Source organism: Pseudophryne corroboree, chromosome 11, assembly GCF_028390025.1.
Source record: "Pseudophryne corroboree isolate aPseCor3 chromosome 11, aPseCor3.hap2, whole genome shotgun sequence".
Taxonomy (NCBI): domain Eukaryota; kingdom Metazoa; phylum Chordata; class Amphibia; order Anura; family Myobatrachidae; genus Pseudophryne; species Pseudophryne corroboree.
Genome location: NC_086454.1, coordinates 209,766,381 through 209,783,774, shown reverse-complemented (window position 1 = coordinate 209,783,774; position 17,394 = coordinate 209,766,381). Strand labels below are relative to the sequence as shown.

Sequence of the window (17,394 nt, the reverse complement as noted above, 5' to 3'; positions counted from 1 at the left end):
ATTTAAAAGGTATGCCACTGTTGCTTAAAAGCCAGTAAGCTGGAGATAATTATTGCAACCACAGTAGGTGCTCTTTTTATGGCCTCTGAACGGGCACTTGGTTATCCCCCAATTTTTTTTAGTAAAAATTGTTTTTTATTGAACCTAGAGAAAACCTTCTGCTACCAACGCTTATATAACCGATGGAAAGCCAGCACCATAGAACATGGTTGAATGGTATTCCTAAGAGCCCATTCTTAAGAATTAAATGGAATTGTAGTAACATCAAAGTGTATCAAGAACAAGCCCAACAAATGAAAGAATACTTCTTGGAGAAAAGTTATGATGAAACACAAAGGTAATGTTAGAAGTAGAACATAAAGATAGAACCATAACAAGGAGAACCATAGAATCACCGGTCCTGATGAAACCTCCAACCATCTTCCCTTCATCACTACTTTTGATGCTCATCATAAAGAAGTAGAAAAAAATCTTTCATAAACACTGGCACCTTTCACTAAGAGATCGCATCTTACAAAAAATAATTCCCAAAAGAAATCGTTCCTTTATCGAAAAGCACTAATTTTGTAGACACAGTTAGTAAAAAGTGCACTACAAAATGAGAAACGTGAACTCAAAAGGTTTTCACAGATGCCTCTACCACAGATCTGTTTGAAAGATTTGTTGATATACAGAAATTTACAAGACGCGTTACATAAAAAATTTTTTTGCATAGGATGTAGAAACGTCAAGAGCAGCATTTCAAAATTCTCAGAAATCACAGTGAATGGCCAGAAAATCAAAATAAAGAACTTCATTACATGTAACACCTCAAATGTGATTTATCTGATAGAGTGCTCTTTTGGTATGGTCTATGTGGGACGAACCACTAGACCTTTGAAGGTCAGGATAGCAGAGTATCTCAGAAATATAAAGAAAGGCCTGTTAACTCACAATTTGTCTAAACATTTCAAGGATATACACCAATGCTCCGTCCTACACATAAAAAAATTATTTTGTATTCAAAACATCCTAAAAACATGGAAAACAAGAAACACTGAGAAAAACCTAGCAACTACAGAAATTAAATGGATTTTTAAATTAAAAATTCTCACTCCGACAGGTCTCAGTTATGATTTTGAGATGAAATGGCTCTGCTAAAAATTAACTCCAAAAATCTACTCCAAATCATGCTACAGCCTCTAAAGATCTGTTTATAGATCTGTTTTCAATGAATGGTACAGTAACATTATTTAATATAGAATTGTTACCATATTATTTATTGGGGTTTTATCATACCTCCCAACATTACCCTCTCCAGGAGGGACAAAATTCTCTGCTTCTGGACTTTTCTCTTAATGTATATTTGCTGGCACCTGTATTGAACAGGTTAATGGATAAGAAAAGTGTTTCTGCACAGGTGATGGCAATCATAAATTAAGAGGGAAGTCCAGGAGCAGAACATTCTGTTGGGAGGTATGTTTTATATATATTTCTTTCTTGAAAGGGACAAGCAATGTATTAGTTTATTGACAGCTCCCACTCCAATCCTAGAAGGCGTCTGCTATAAGAAACATCTACTGAAGAAACTTAAACTAACTGGATGCCTTTCACGGAGCTTAATGAACTACATTTCCCATCAGCCCTCGGGAAAACGTGACGTCACTTCCGATTGCGGTGAAACCAGGAAGCTGACCGGCGGGAGCAGAAGAATCAATATTGACAGGACAGTATATCCGTTTGGATTGTAGCCACACAAAGGGGATGCGATTGCAGCGCTCAAATAGTACATAAGAGGATGCATGTGAACTATACTGTGTAATTACATGGACTTCCAGTCCGCGAATGACGGAACAGGAAGTAACCTTCAGGATAGCTTTAAAAACCGGTTGGTTTTAAATCGGAGTGGGAGAAGGGACCTTCTGACGTCACTAGGGGAGGAGACACGTCACCAGGGGGAGGAGCTACGGCTTCGCTGGCCTAAAGGTAATAGTTGGTGGCGTGGATAGTAGAGGATCTATCTCGCTAGCCTAGCTCCTCCCCCTTGTGTTGTGGTTCCTTCCCCTGACATAAAAAGTCCCTTAGGCCATTTGAATCTAGCATCAACCTTTAAAAACCATCTCTGCGGACATTGCATTCAAGCCTTGATAAAGAGACAGGAGTCCCGAAACATGTTGGCCTGGCAGTGCCCTCAGATGACCCACATTGTGGAGAAGGTTAGCACGGCTCTTTTTTGTATTTCTTGCTGTGCCCATATTCCAGATTTTGGGACACAATACCAAAGCAGGAATACATTTAAGTAGCCCTACTCACTTTATTTATTTTTATCTTTTGAATCCTTTTTGTGGTGTTTTATCTGTATACACCAGGCATTCCCAACCACGGTCCTCAAGGCACACCAACAGTGCAGGTTTTACTGATATCCAGGCTGCAGCACAGATGGTTAAATCAAAATAACTGAGCTACTAATTAAGTCACCTGTGCTGAAGCCTGGATATCACTAAAACCTGCACTGTTAGTGTGCCTTGAGGACCGTGGTTGGGAATGCCTGGTATACACCTTCTGTGTCTTTTTGTTTATGTTTTACATAAGAGATTGGAAGCACATCATTTTGCTGATATCAGCATAGTGAGGAAATGAAACCGAGATACGCTTAAGAGATCCATGATATCTGTGAGTACCGGTACGCACCGCTTTATCACTACAAAGATAACTTGATATTCTTGTTGCTGTATTGCACACTGTGAGTTTTTGTACGCAATACCAAAATTGGGAACCATCCCAAGGAATACTACAAGTGTGCTTTATACATTGTATGTTTGGGACAGTATTACACGTTGCATCTTTATTTTATTCCATATATGCATTCGATCCCACTGAGAACCATCTGAGGAAGGAACACAGCCAAGGACAGGATTTGGAAAATGGGACAAGATCTAAAGGGAAGTTCAGCTCTGATATTTTAACTGTTTGCTACTCTGTCCCTGGTTGAAAGGGAGCACCAAGCCTACTATACCACATATATTGCATCACCCACTGCCTCCCCCTGTTACCCCTTCCCTGTTATCACCCACTGCCTCTCACCGTCACCCACTGCCAATATCTCTCCATCACCCTCTCTCTCCTGTCACACTCTGCCTCTCCAAGGCATCACCCTTTGCTTCTCCCTGTGACCCCTGCCTCTCATTGTCACCCACTGCCTTTCCCCATAATAATTTCCTATCAACCACTGCCACTCTGTCTCGCACTATGGGGCTAATTAAGACCTGATCAGTTCTGTGTGTTTTTGCACAGCAGCGATCAGGACGGAACTGCGCATGCGCCAGTGCCGCAGTGCGCCGGTGCATGGAAGACAGCCGACGGCTGTCTTAGCCCTGCGATTGCCTCTGCCTGATTGACAGGCAGAGGCGGTCACTGTGCGGAAGGGGGCGGACATCACATGCAGCCGCTGCAACCCGGACTGTGACGAGTAGCTCCCTGTCCAGGAGCTGCACTGGCTGGGAGCTACTCTTCCAGTACAAAAGCATCGCTGCTGTGCGATGCTTTTATACTTGTGCAGGGGGGGGGGGAAGGAGGAGGGGTCACCCCTGACGTGGGGCAGACTAGACCCATGCTGGGCGTCCCCCCGCATGTCAGGGAAGCTGATCGTAGATGTGCTAAATTTAGTACATTTACGATCAGGTCTGAATCACCCCCTATATCTCCCCAATACCTCTCTCTCCTCTCACCCTCTCATCCACTGCTTCCCTCTGACATCACTCACTTCCTTTCCCTGTCACCCATTCCCTGACATTATCCACTGCATCTCCATGTCACCCGTTGCCTCTCCTTCTCCCAATATATATCCCTATCACCCACTGCCTCACCCTTCACCTTTCCCCTGCCTCACTATCTCCACGTCACCACCAGCGTATTTATAATGGATGCAGTGAACATGGTCCCCCGGTTTCCAGGGGGGCCCACACCACTCGCCATGCACCCAGTATTTTTCATACTTACATTCTGTAGTCCTGCGGCGCTGCAACAGCACTGCCAAAATCACTGGGAAAATGGTGCGGCGCCATTTTCCCATGTGAGTCGTGCATGCACAGTTGAGATATCACTGGGAAAATGGCTGCTGCGCTATTTTCTGGAGATCTGCATGTGCGTTGTAGACTCTCAGGCAGTGCTAGGGTGCCCTAAGGACCCTAGTGCCCAGAGCTAAGGACTGCCGCCAGCTGGAGAGGAGGGGGCCCAGATGGAGCTGGCACACAGGCCTCCTCTCTAGATATGCCTCTATCCATCACCTCTCTCCAGTCACTTTCTGCCTCTCCAAGACAACACCCTCTCCCCATCATACGTATAGGGTATTCCCTGTGAGGCTATGCCCATTTTTCCAGGATCTTGTGCACGCAAGGATCCCCCTTCCCCGTTCATGGTGCCCCCCATCACTTTGATCTTGATATGCCCCTGATTTTAACAAACTACCATTTATATGCTGTGCTGGACTTTATACTGTTCATTTCTCTGAAAGCTGATCAACTTCATACTGTGTGGATTCTGAAGTAAAAGACAATAGAGTTCAGACAGAGCGAACAGGACAGATACAAAAATAACACATGTCCCAGGCCAGTGGATGTTACTCCTACCAACTTCAGTAACTGACACTAAGGAGAAATACTACTGTTGGGAGATGATTGCAACATAGCAGGAGTGCTAGTGCTAGGTGGTGTTTGCTGTTTAGTATCCAATGAGCAATACAATTTACTCCTACAGACGGGGCACAAACAATGGACTGGATTCAGGAACAAACAACAGAGATTCTGCAGAGCTACAGCTGTGGAAGAAAGGAAGACATAATTCATACAGAACTAGGACCTGACACAGAAAGACAAAGGCTCCTGCTGCAACTAAGATCTATGACCGGCAAGCAGTGCAAGGCAGATTCAAGATATAAAGGGAACAGGAGCCAATCAACAGACTCCTGCAGACAAGCCTCCAAAGATCACTAAGCTCATGCAGCTGCTACAGCAATTAAGTAGACAGAAACGCTGGGGTTGACACCCAAGACCCCCCTCCTGGGGTCAGCACAAGAGACTATCCTCCTGGTGTCAGCACCCGAGACTTCCCTCCTGGGGTCAGCACTTCACACTTTCTAGATGAAACCAAAATACTGGATTCCCTTGATGAGACCAGAGCATCAGACTCCCTTGATGAGTCCGGAACATTGGACCCCCTTGATGAGACCAGAACATCAGACTCTCTTCCTAGGGACCGGAACATCAGACTCTCTTCCTAGGGACCGGATCATCGGACTCTCTCCCTAGGGACCGGATCATCGGACTCTCTCCCTAGGGACCGGATCATCGGACTCTCTCCCTAGGGACCGGATCATCGGACTCTCTCCCTAGGGACCGGATCATCGGACTCTCTTCCTAGGGACCGGATCATCGGACTCTCTTCCTAGGGACCGGATCATCGGACTCTCTTCCTAGGGACTGGATCATCGGACTCTCTTCCTAGGGACCGGATCATCGGACTCTCTTCCTAGGGACCGGATCATCGGACTCTCTTCCTAGGGACAGACCCCTCATTTAGAGCCAGAACATCGGTTACTCTCCAGAGGTTGGAAAATCCAATGTCCCTCCAGGGGGTGCAGAGCTATAGGACTCTTCAGGGAATGCAGAGTTGGAAATATTTCCTAGGGTTACAGGACCAGGGGTTACCCTGGGAATGAGGGATTTGTGTGCCCTTAGTTGGTTCCCAAATCTAAACCTGAGGGTTCGGGTCAAAGGACCCCAGTTATAGACCTGTCCCTCCTTTTGAGAACCCTTGACACCTTCCTTTGAATTAGTGGAGTCTGGATCCACCAAGAGAGGTGGCTTGTCAGCCTGTACCTTCAGCCTGTACTTCAAGATGTTGAGCATCACTTTTACCTGACTTGCAGAGAAAGCAGTCTATAACACAGTGACTTGTACTTCCACAATACATACAAAGTAGCTCATCCTCTCGTCGCTGGCGCTCAGCCTTGGAAAGTTTGTGACACCAAAAACTCTGGAATCTCCTTCCCAGACATAGGGGAACCGAAGTCTACTGTCTTTTCTGCCTCATTAGATTGAAAAGTGATTCTTGTGGTGTCCAAGTAATTTCCAAATATTTCAGGAATTAGACACTTTTCCTTAAATTGGTTTCAACAACTGCTCAAAGAGAGACTGCAGAATCCTCAGTTGTTCAGGACTTCCTATGCTGGCAACCGGAGGAGGCAGTGAACAATCATTTTGAGAGGTGTCATTTATTCTTTATCCACATGAATCACAGAGATTAGAAACATTTTTGTGTGCAGAAATCTGCTGCTTTAGAGCATCCACATGAATAGATAGCCCCAGATAGGTTTGTGATGTTAGATTTTGCATGTCCTCACACCACTTCAGTCTGCTGGACAGGAATGGAACTTAATCCTCATCCGGATTCTTGCTTAAGATGGAGTACTGGACTGGATTCAAAATTGAGTGGAAATTAATAGAAATGAATGTTATTGAAGTTAATAATACTCTAGGGCAGTGGTTCTCAAATCTGTGTGCCATTGCACCCTGGGGTGCCTCAGAACACTTGCAGAGTTGCCCTAGGTTGGTGGTCAGGACCAATTCAAATTATTTATGGTCAATGTAGTATGCAAAACCAGTGCTGGTGGCTGCCAATCATAAAATATGTGGAGAAACAGAAAAAAATGTAGTCCCTCACCACACAACTGAACCTAAGGATGACCTATAATCACAATTTCCTTAATTTAATATTTCTTTCTAAATTTCTCAATAAGAAAGTTATAGCCTAGTGGTGCCGTGAAAATAATTCTTATACTTTTGAGCGCCCTGATTAAAAAAAATTGAGAACCACTGCTCTAGGCGCAATAAAGGCCCAAATTAAGTGATTTTATCTTTTTTTTGTAAATCTTTAAAATAAAAGCCAAAACCAGTCACAGCGATTTGGCAAATCCAAAGCCGGCCGATGAATTAGAACCAAATCCAACAAAAATGGTCCGGCGCACATCTTTAATAACAAGATCTCTGTCCTAAATTCGGGTTAGGGCCCTCAGTTCTACTATATCCCGCTTAGGCATTGGGTATTGATGACCAGTACTACCCCTTCGTCATAATCCTGACTAATTCTCTCATGGATTGTGTCTTACCTCTGCCATTAATCATGCAATTCTGCACACAAGTTCAGTCTGTGTAAACTCCTAATTAAGTCACCTGTGTGTGAATTCCTCTGTGAGAGTAATCTGTGGGATTCAGTGATCAGCAGCTGTTCTCTCCTGGTCCATTGTGCAGTTTGTCAGTGAAGTTTATTCATCCTGTCTCTGCACAGCCCTCTCAGTATTCTGTGTATTACCCTTAGAGTGAGCCTCCAGAAGTGCTCTGCTTTCTGGTGTTTGGACCTAAACCAAGTTCCCTCCAAGACCAGTAATGGACATCGCCATCTTGCCTCTTGTCAGGTGACAGGATTCAGTCCAATCCCGGCCAGGCTCAGTCTCAGCTGACTCCTCCAGCCAATCCACTGACAGTCCAAGGTAGAAAAATAGTAAATCTGAACAGCACCATTTCTGTTCGCCCGCCCGCCCAGATTTCTTTTGCCCATATACTTGATCAATTAAAGACTCTTGATCAATTAAAGACTCTTATTTCACTGTTGAAGCAGTTACAAGACCTTCTCATTAGAATTGTGCAGAATATTTCTGAACTTCTTGGTGATCCTCCGGATATGGTAAAACCCTCCTCCACTCCCGTCCTTTTGGGAACATCTTCACTGCTCACTCACACCGAGGATACAACTGCTACTCTCTTCAGGAGAACTAAGTCTTCGCCACCTGCATCGAGTAAGAAGTTCCAGTCTAACCCACAACCTAAACTTTCTGAAGAGGAACGCAAACATCGCAGGCAGCTCCTTCTTCTTTTTTTTTTTTTACTGTGGTAATTCTGATCAGAGACTGTTCTCTTTGCAAACCTAGGAAAGATGACACATCGCAGTGTATAAGTCTACAAATCAGCCCAAGGAGGGGCATTAAAAATTTCAGTGCCAGGAATGGCATTAGACTTTCAAAACTCAATCTGGTCCCATCCATATGTCCGGTTTAGTGTCCGAATCCAAAACCTCAGGACCCAATCTGTTTCCATTCGTAGGTCCAAAAAATCTCCACCAGTTCCAGCCGGTTCAAGCCCTTCCGGACTTAGTCTGGTGCCGTCCATTTGTCTGGTTCAGTTTCCAGTTCAAGTTAATTCAGATACCTCCGAATCCGATCTGGTTCCATCCATTGGTCAGAGTAAAGATCTTATGTCAGTTTGTCCCAGTAAAAGAATACAGTCTGACTCCATCTCTTCTTCCTCGTCTACATGCCCAGAGTCCACGGACACAAGAGGAGACGCAGTTACCGTAGTACTGGAGGAGTTTCCCAGTGCTTCAAGTGTCTCACCTCAGAATGGAGTTCCTTGTGCACTGCCAGTATCATCTGGGAACTTCTGCCAGACAGTTCCAGTGGTGACACCCTCTCTCCAACCTGAAGTTTGTCAAGCTAATTCCATTCCAGCTTCCTAGTGTGTGTCACATGCTTCAACCCTACATGACTCATTTGATGTTTCATCTCTTCACACTGATGATGATTTATGGCAATATACCACACTAGTTAATCAATATCTTACGCCGATTGAGTCAAACCCTTCATCTGGAATTACTCCTTCTAATATTACCCACTATTTGTTTTTGACATTCAAAGGAAAAGCCTTAGAGTCGGCTAATACATTTATCGAAATTAATAACCCTCAGAGGCAGATTGGCCATAGGGTTTACAGGGAAGATTCCCGGTGGGCTGACGCACCTGTGGGGCCTGTTTTGTTTGAGGACATGTGGTCCTTTTTATAGACAAAATGAATAAGATGCAAAATAATTTGAAATATATATGAAAATTACTTTGCCACTTAGCCTGTGATTGCAGATGATCTAGTGTATGCTCTGTCTGCCTGCTTGGCTGACTTATAAGATTGAATGAATAGTGATTGGGATACGGTTGGTGTAATAAGCAAGAAAATATATCTTTCTAAAGAATGATATAGTTTCCTAAATTCTGAAGGTGTATCATATAATGTGCTCATAATATTTAATTTTATTTCTTTTTAACTTCCCCCTTGATGCTGGACATGCCCACTATCTGGAAAGTCTTGGGGGGGAGGGTGCTGCTGCCATGGCCCATGGCTAAACCTTACACCTCTGATTCTGCCCATGTGGGGCCACTAGTACAATTTTTTCCTGGGCTGCTTTTTGTTCCCAATCTGCCCCTGATGACCCTGTGCTCCAGGATTTGCAGACTTTCATTAGCGTCATGATTAAAGAATTCAGTCCAAAACCTTTGAAATCTGATTCTACTAAGAACTCATGCTCCAAAAAGAATTCTAGATAATTTTCTGCAAACTACAATAGTCTCCTTCAAAAGGAAATTCATGCTGTCCTTCCAAGGATAAGTCAAGTATCTCTCCCATAAGAACCGGATCATTAAAGCTGGTCATCAAGAAGGCACTCCCAGTCTGATACTAAGTTCCCAGCCAAAAGACTTAGAACTTTGAGGCACTTCTCTGTCATCTCCAAACTGTGTATATTCTAAGTATTCCGATCCTCTGGCTTCATCGATCATACAGAATACCAAGTCTTATGATGTTTCTCAAACCTCCGGTTCTTCATATCTTGTAATATATATTGGATCTTCAGCTTCATAGTTCCTCCAGGATTCTTCAGCTAACAAAACCCTCAAGAAAGGAGATTCATAACTTCCATTAGACTTAAGGTGGGTATACACAGGAAAGATATATCTGCAGATCAATTGATCTGCAGATATATCTATGGACGGATCGGGCAGTGTGCTGTGCATACACACTGCCCAATCCGTTGGGGACTGACGTCATGAACTGGGCGCGCCTGCCCAGTTCAGCTGTCAATCACCGCCGGGCGCCGCAGCATGTGTACGGGCGGTCGGCACACAGCGATGCGCCAATATATCGGTAGATATATTGGGCTTCGGCTGTGTTGCGGGGCCGACGCAATACGTCTGTGAACAACGGAGTTCACAGACGTATAGGCCGTACACACTGGCCGACGGACCCACGATATATCGGCCGATCAAGAGAATGGACGATATATCGGCCAGTGTGTACGAGCCTTTAGACTAATGCTCTGATTTTGATCTTGTTTATGATGCTACTCCCTTCCTGGAAGGTTCAGTGTTTCCTGATAAAGTTTTTTCTTTACCAGAAATTATGGTCTCCCTTTGTCAAATCCAGATGTTCCTGTAGGAAGAAGAAGAGGCTTTGACGTAGGTCTTAAGTTCATCTCCAGTTCTTTCATATTAAAATTCTCCAAAGTTCCTCTAAAATTTAAGGTGGGTTCCCGGAGTACACCCCTGAAACTCCTAATTAAGTCACCTGTGTGTGCATTCCTCTGTGAGAGTAATCTGTGAGATTCAGTGGTCAGCAGCTGTTCTCTCCTGACCCATTGTGCAGTTTGTCAGTGAAGTTTATTCATCCTGTCTCTACACAGCTCTCTCCGTATTCTGTATATTACCATTAGAGTGGGTCTCCAGAAGTGCACTGCTTCCGGGTATTTGGGCCTAAACCAAATTCCCTCCAAGACCAGTCATGAACATCACCATCTTGCCTCTTGTCAGGTGACAGGATTCAGTCCAATCCTGGCCAAGCTCAGTCTCAGCTGACTCCTCCAGCCAATCCACTTACAGTCCAAGGTATAAAGCTAGTGAATCTGTACAGAACCATTGTCAGTGCTTTGTCGTCCTCAGCCTGTGTAGGGCTCCCACAGAGACTTCCCGTTCTCAGCATTCAAAGACATCAGAGTGACTCCATGTACTCTGATTGACTCTGGCTGTGCCTAAGTCCCAGTCACCTGCCTTCCTGCCCTGCAAGCACACCAGTGCTTCAGGATAAGCCATGCCCCGGCTTTACAGTTTCTGCAAGTTTTCCAAGTCTTCAGCACACCAGGGCATCAAGTCCCATCTCTTCTGCCTCCATTAACTCCTCAAGTTCTCTAACTCATCTGTGCTCCATTCCCAGCTGCATCTTAGCCTTCCTGCGTATATCATTGGACATCCACATCATAGCTTTACCAGTAAACAAGCATCCAGCCGACTTCCTTGCTGCTGTTATGAACTCTTATATTATTTCTTTATTGTTCCATTAATCATCTTACTGCCATTATCCTGTATTTGGAGAAACTATATTAAAAAAACCTCAATTCATTCCACGGCTACACAGTGTAATCCATGAAACCAACTCTAGTCTGTGTCCAGCAGTCTCACAGCTTCTGACATCCTGCTGTCTTCTGCACACCCCCACCCCAGCTATTAGCCAGATTGTCTAAATGTTCTTCTCTTTGAGCCATATCCAATTGGTATCACTTTTTATCTCCCCTCCTAACCTTGTAGTTAAATCCCTATCCAGGTACAATAGAAAATGGACCGATTAATGTACTTTTACCACCAAACATTGGGAATCTATCCATATTTCCTCCTTTTCCCTATCTAAGTACAGTAACCACTTTGAAATGGCAATTAAGCTCTTGAATAGACTATCTAACCCCTACTAAACTCCATAGTATATGACCCAAGTGTTCTAAACTATATTAGTGTCTCTGCCACATGTAAGGTGCCCAACTTTTGGGACTGATGTGTTAGGTCTTACCCTCACCCATGAGTCTGCCCTAGCCTTGCTGATTTAGTCCCCTTTGCAGTCCCCATGTGTGATCGCTATATCCTCGACCATATTCCCATATCTGCCAAAGCCAGCACAGCTCACCATTTGAATCCATTATCCCCCCTTTCAATAAGGTTCTCACCAAAACCACTTCCATAATGAGATGGAGTCTAAAGAGATCACATACTCTATAGCCCCCTCCTATACCTTCATGAATGGTACCCATGGCACTTCTACGTAACTGAGGGTGGCAGTGCTCTCCCAAAGAACTTTGGGCGGCAGTGTTTCCCCTAAGAACTTGGAAGTGAACTGCCCCTCTCCTTCATTCAACCTGATTTAGTCTCCCACCTCAAAGCCTAATATTTGAACTCTTACATTAATCCACTTCTTGCCTATGTGTATCCTCTCTCTGTTTTATCTGGCCTTTGTGCCTGCTTTGCCTTGCCTTCAAATTTTTACCCTGTATACAGATGCCCTTTGACACATTCGTCTATGATTGTCTTGTCCCCTGAGTGTATTGTCCATCGGTCGCCCCATTCTGCCTTATAACTCAACTCTTCTATATTTCTGTATCCCATGTTTATATTTTTTGCATATTCAATAAAAATTCAATATTGAAAACAAAAATTGCTTTTTCAATGAAACATTTTCACAAGGTGTTGACTCACCTGAGTTTGATATTCATCTGTAAAGCTTTAGCTAATAGCTTGGCTCCAGTATCTCCTATTGCATTTCCACTTATATCTATCTTGGTAAGGCTGCTGTTGACTCCAAGAGCATTCAGAATAATATTGGTTCCGGATTTTAATCTCGAATCAGCCAGAGACAGAGACTGAAGTGGCTAAAATTAGAGCAAACAAAACACTGTAGTGAAATTATGAAAATCATATTAAAATATCATGCAGCAGTCCAACGGGCACATAGGATGTAAAGTACCGAAAGGGTCACTTAGTCAGCCGATGGTGTCGCAAGTGATCTGATGCTGCATCCTTGGATATAGTACTGGATCACAAATTCACGCAGGAGGCATCAACTTATACCAGACGATTCCTACTGCAATAACATATTTGGGCATCACTGCTGCTTCCAAGGATGCCGCAGCAATGTTCCATCCAACCACATCTTAATCAGACATATTATGTGGAAATTTTAAATCTCGACATTCATTAGGTCAACATGAGAATGTCAATATTGATTGTGCTGACATTCTGCAAGTCAACACTGATGTACAGTAATGTTGACATTGTGTTTTTAGTGTTCTTATACCTGTATACCTAACCCTTACCCTGATGGCAACCATAAGCCTAACCCTGACTCTAAAAGTAACCATAACCCTATACTAACGGAAATGATAACATTCGGTCAATTTCAGGTGTCGATATTATGATATTGAAATTTTATCCATAACAAACATTAACAGTAAATTTTATTTAATTTGCAACTTCTGCAGACCTGGGCACATATATTATGTGCGTAATTATTTTACTCTGTCAAAGTCGAAAAATATTGTAATACATACATCATGTACTAACCACACACACACATGCCCGCTGCGGGTGCACTTGTTCCGCCGTGCGTGCACATATGCGCAATTTGCATATGATCGCTCGCGCGTTCCTGCGCGTGGTATGGGTATTTACGGAGGAGTTTGTGGGCGCATAGAGGGTTATCAGAACATTACATATTTAACCCAAATAGTGCACATTTTACACATAGATCCCCCGCACCACATCAGCAAGTATCAACAGTTTACATGGTTCCAGGACTAAGGAATTCGCATTTGCATGATAGGAAGGGACAGACTAAGGTTATAAGGTGGTCTAGTATCCAGCTGTAGGGTATTTTAAGGGTACCATTCCGATGTTGGTTAGAGAAAGATTGCATGTTCCTGCGTATAGTTATGTGCAGAAGTAGAATATAGATATAAACTGTATTTACTGTATATTATGTATGCGGCGGGAATCCAGAGGAGACCACCCACAAGAGCAGTTAGGAAAGACATCGCCCACCTTTTTCAAATCAACCTCTGACCTCTCCTGTAATGTAAAGATGCATCTCTGTGTCCAATGGACAATGAGATTACAGTAACCATTGTATTGTTTATGGAAGTTGTGTATAAAAAGCCTATTGCTGCCTGGCCGGTCAGAAGACTCTGAACGCTATCTACCTGATGAGCGGAGGACTGGTCCAGGTTGCGCAAGCGAACATTCTCACGTATGTACATTGACTGTAGCCATTATTCTGTTGTAGATTTATCTTGTTAGCCTTGTAGTGTATAATCTGTATTGTTATCCCCTTTTCGAAATAATCCACTGTGGCCTTAGAACCCAGCGGTTAACTACATATCGGTGTTGTGTCCTCATTTCCCTGCTAGGGTTTAAAGCATATTTAACTGTATAAGGTTTAAGAGTGTATTGATAAGGTGTACGCACTGCGGGTACTTTATACCATCAGCGCTGTGTAAGGTATAAGGTATAACATCATTGCATTGCATTACTCATAAGGTTTAAAGGTTATCAAGAGTGTGTGCGCACGCTGTGCGTGCTTTGTACCCAGCGCTGCGTGTGTACGCTAAGTCCGTACAACGTACGGGACTCTGTACGCAAATAGCGTACAAAGTGCGTAGCGTGTGTATTAAGTCTAGCGGCGGTAGCGGCTCCAAGGTAAAAGTGTATTTAGAGATATAGCTTTATGGTTTAAGATAATATCGACATTATCAGTTAGGGCATCGTCCGTTTTTTCCTCATACCCACAACCTAGCAGGTTAAAGCAGACTTTATCTATCAGCAAAGGGCGGACAGGTATCCTATGTAAGCCTTTTCCTGGCCGTAGAATACACTGGTAAACCCTGTCTCAATTGCTGATAAGATAAGCGTCTGCTCTGCATGGTTTGTAGGGATGCTGGTGGGATCCGTAAGGTAAATACGAAAAGCTATTTTTAAAATCTGTGAAATTCTGTTTGGCGCCAAATGCGCACACAACACACGCATACACCTGTACTTTGTACTTTGTATACCTGCTCGCATTGTTGCCATAAGTATTGATTATTAGATTCATTTTGACCTGTGCTGAGAAATTTGTTGCTATTTAGTTAAAACATAGACTAGATATTAAGGAAGTAAAACGTAAAACACAAATACAGTCTGGCCTAGTTAAACAGGTTTAAACAGAAGATACTGTGTTGTGTTAAGTAAACGATTATAGGTAATATCACTTACATTTATAGAAGTGTGGGATTTGTACTACTGCGGACATACGGTCTTGGTACACGTGTCTCGGACAGAGTACGGGACTGCGTACGCAACGTAAAGACATACGCACGTCACGTGTTTACGCAACGTGCGTAAGGGTACGGCCGCTAAGTACAAATTACACAATAGCATTGTTTAGTCTAGGTGTGGGACGGTAGCCACGCGATAATAGCACAAATTGCTCAGTTTCCAAGATTTAGTTTAAAACCTTTTTTTACTGTATTACCCCTGGTACTAAGGCTGTTTATCTGAATGAAAGTTAATTTTCTGTACAGAAAAAACAAAGTGTATTTGAGTGAATGAGTGTGAGTGTGCAAACATAATAAAGGTTTTGTGGACCCAAGGAATTCGGGATCCCGTAGGAGACCACACCAGGTGAGTGGAAACTTAGTGGCGTGAGAATAAGATTGCTCACGTTAACATTGTTTAAAGTACAAAGGAGCAAGGTAGCAGATACCGCAGACCAAAGGTCAGCGAAGGTTTAGAGTACCGCAGACCAAAGGTCAGCGAGGTTTTTGTTTAGATACCGCAGCCCAGGGGGTTAGCGAAGAACCCATATAGGCCCGTTTTGATACGCTCCGGCTGAGGTTTCGCAGCCTGAAAAATCGATTCTATTGGTCGTACAGGGGATAAGTAACAGTTACCTATATGCTGTGCGATTGAACCGCGCGTTCGTGAGTGCAATACTTAGAGCAAGGTGATACCCTTTTTACGAGCTTTGCGTAAAATTGCGGGATCATTAGCGCTGGGTATAGCATACGCAAGCGTGTTTTGTGTACAATTTTTTTTATTTTAAGAGAGTTTTCGCTGGTCACTCAGGAAATCTCCAACAACCAATATTTACTGGAAAGGGTAAGTCACTCCCATATACTTCCAGTGAATAGAGGTTACATAGGGGCCCTAGGTTGGGTACGAACTTCGCTGACAACAGTATTTGGTAGTATTGGCCAATGTGGGCGGTGAGTGGGTGAAAGCACTCGTTGAACTTTCACCGTTGCCTTATATTGAGTATTTTGGTTTTTTTGTAGGAATTAGCTGAGAAGGCAATACCTGCAAAATATGGGGGCCAGTTGCTCAAGTAAGGGACATTCAACCAGGGTTCAGGTTGACATTCCGCGGCCCAGGGGGTCGGCGAGGTACATAATGTGTGAGAAGTATGGATCACACGCAGAGGTTTTATGCAATGAATTGGAACGTATGACTGCGGAAGATAGGGAACCATTCCCTAGGGTAGGCAGTTTTGAACCAGAGGTGTTGCAGAATTTAAGGATTAGGATATGTCTGTTAAAATCCCGAAAACAAAGGGTCAGACACACAAACTGTTTAAATTTATGGCAGCAAGAGGGTGATATGCAGAGGGAACTAGCTCACGCAGCCGGTTCCAAACCTAGCAGGAAACTGATGGCAACCGCACCACCACCACCGTATATTGTAGGGGAGAAAGTGGCTACAGACAATGGCATACTGGTATATGATAAGAGTAAACATGATAAATGTACTAATGCTAACCCGTGCAAGTTGTATCCCATTTTAAACTTCCCTCATGACTGCGAGCAAGAAGATGAGCCCAGCACAATATCGGCACTCTAGCAGCCACCATACAAGACACCCAAGTGGGCACGGCCCAACCAGTAAGAGCAGTACCTAAGGCCCCTAGCAGAGGGACAGGTGAGGTCGTGTCCACAGGTAAGTACGGTACCGTACATTATGCAGAGACAATAGCACCTCAGGTTGTAGAGTCAACACAAAATGATGTAATTGAACTGAATCCTGTCAGGGTGATCGCAGTCCCCAATGGGAAGACTGACGCTCAGGGAATCACTCCCATCAGGAACATTGCTATGCATTGTCCTTGGTCCCGGACAGAATTGAGGACAATTATGTCTGAATTTCCCGATCCCAGAAAGGATCTAGCCGCATGTCAGAGGTTTATTAAAGAATTAGGTAATTCCACCGGACCCACAAACAAAGATTGGCGAACAGTGCTACCTCCAATATTGACCCTGCAAAATTCATTACTGATTGTAAATTGGACGTAGAAGTACCTCTCACTGATGAATACACTCAGGAGAATGTGCGACAGATCAACCTGCAGTTAGGAGTATATTTCCCTACTGTTGTCAAATGGAATAAAATCTTTTCCATAAGACAAAAAGAAGGTAAAACTGCATCTGAATATTTCCATCGAGCACTGCAGGAAATGGCTAGATACACTGGGGTCGAGGACATTAAGGAAAATGTACATCACAGGGAGGTAGCTGTGTCACTATTAATGGATGGGTTAAAGGACACACTAAGAACCAGGGTACAAACCTCTCTACCTAATTGGAGAGGTATTTCGGTGGCTGCATTAAGAGAGTCCGCTGTCGAGCACGATCGGAACATCATTAAGCACAGGGAGTCACAGGGGGATAAGCTGATGATAGTAAGTATAAGTGCCC

At 43.8% G+C, this 17,394-nt stretch overlaps 1 protein-coding gene and 1 long non-coding RNA gene across 2 annotated transcripts in view; one reads left to right on the top strand and one right to left on the bottom strand.

Annotated features, from left to right (window-relative positions):
• LOC134969339 (capping protein, Arp2/3 and myosin-I linker protein 3-like) overlaps positions 1 to 17,394 on the bottom strand; it is a 1,162,896-nt gene that overhangs the window by 126,225 nt on the left and 1,019,277 nt on the right. Inside the window, exon 17 of the mRNA XM_063945252.1 lies at positions 12,371 to 12,543. Coding sequence (XP_063801322.1) covers positions 12,371 to 12,543 — 173 coding nt within the window. The remainder of the gene's footprint in view (positions 1 to 12,370; positions 12,544 to 17,394) is intronic.
• LOC134969341 (uncharacterized) overlaps positions 1,678 to 17,394 on the top strand; it is a 104,698-nt gene continuing 88,981 nt past the window's right edge. Inside the window, exon 1 of the long non-coding RNA XR_010189451.1 lies at positions 1,678 to 2,195. This is a non-coding gene — a long non-coding RNA (uncharacterized LOC134969341). The remainder of the gene's footprint in view (positions 2,196 to 17,394) is intronic.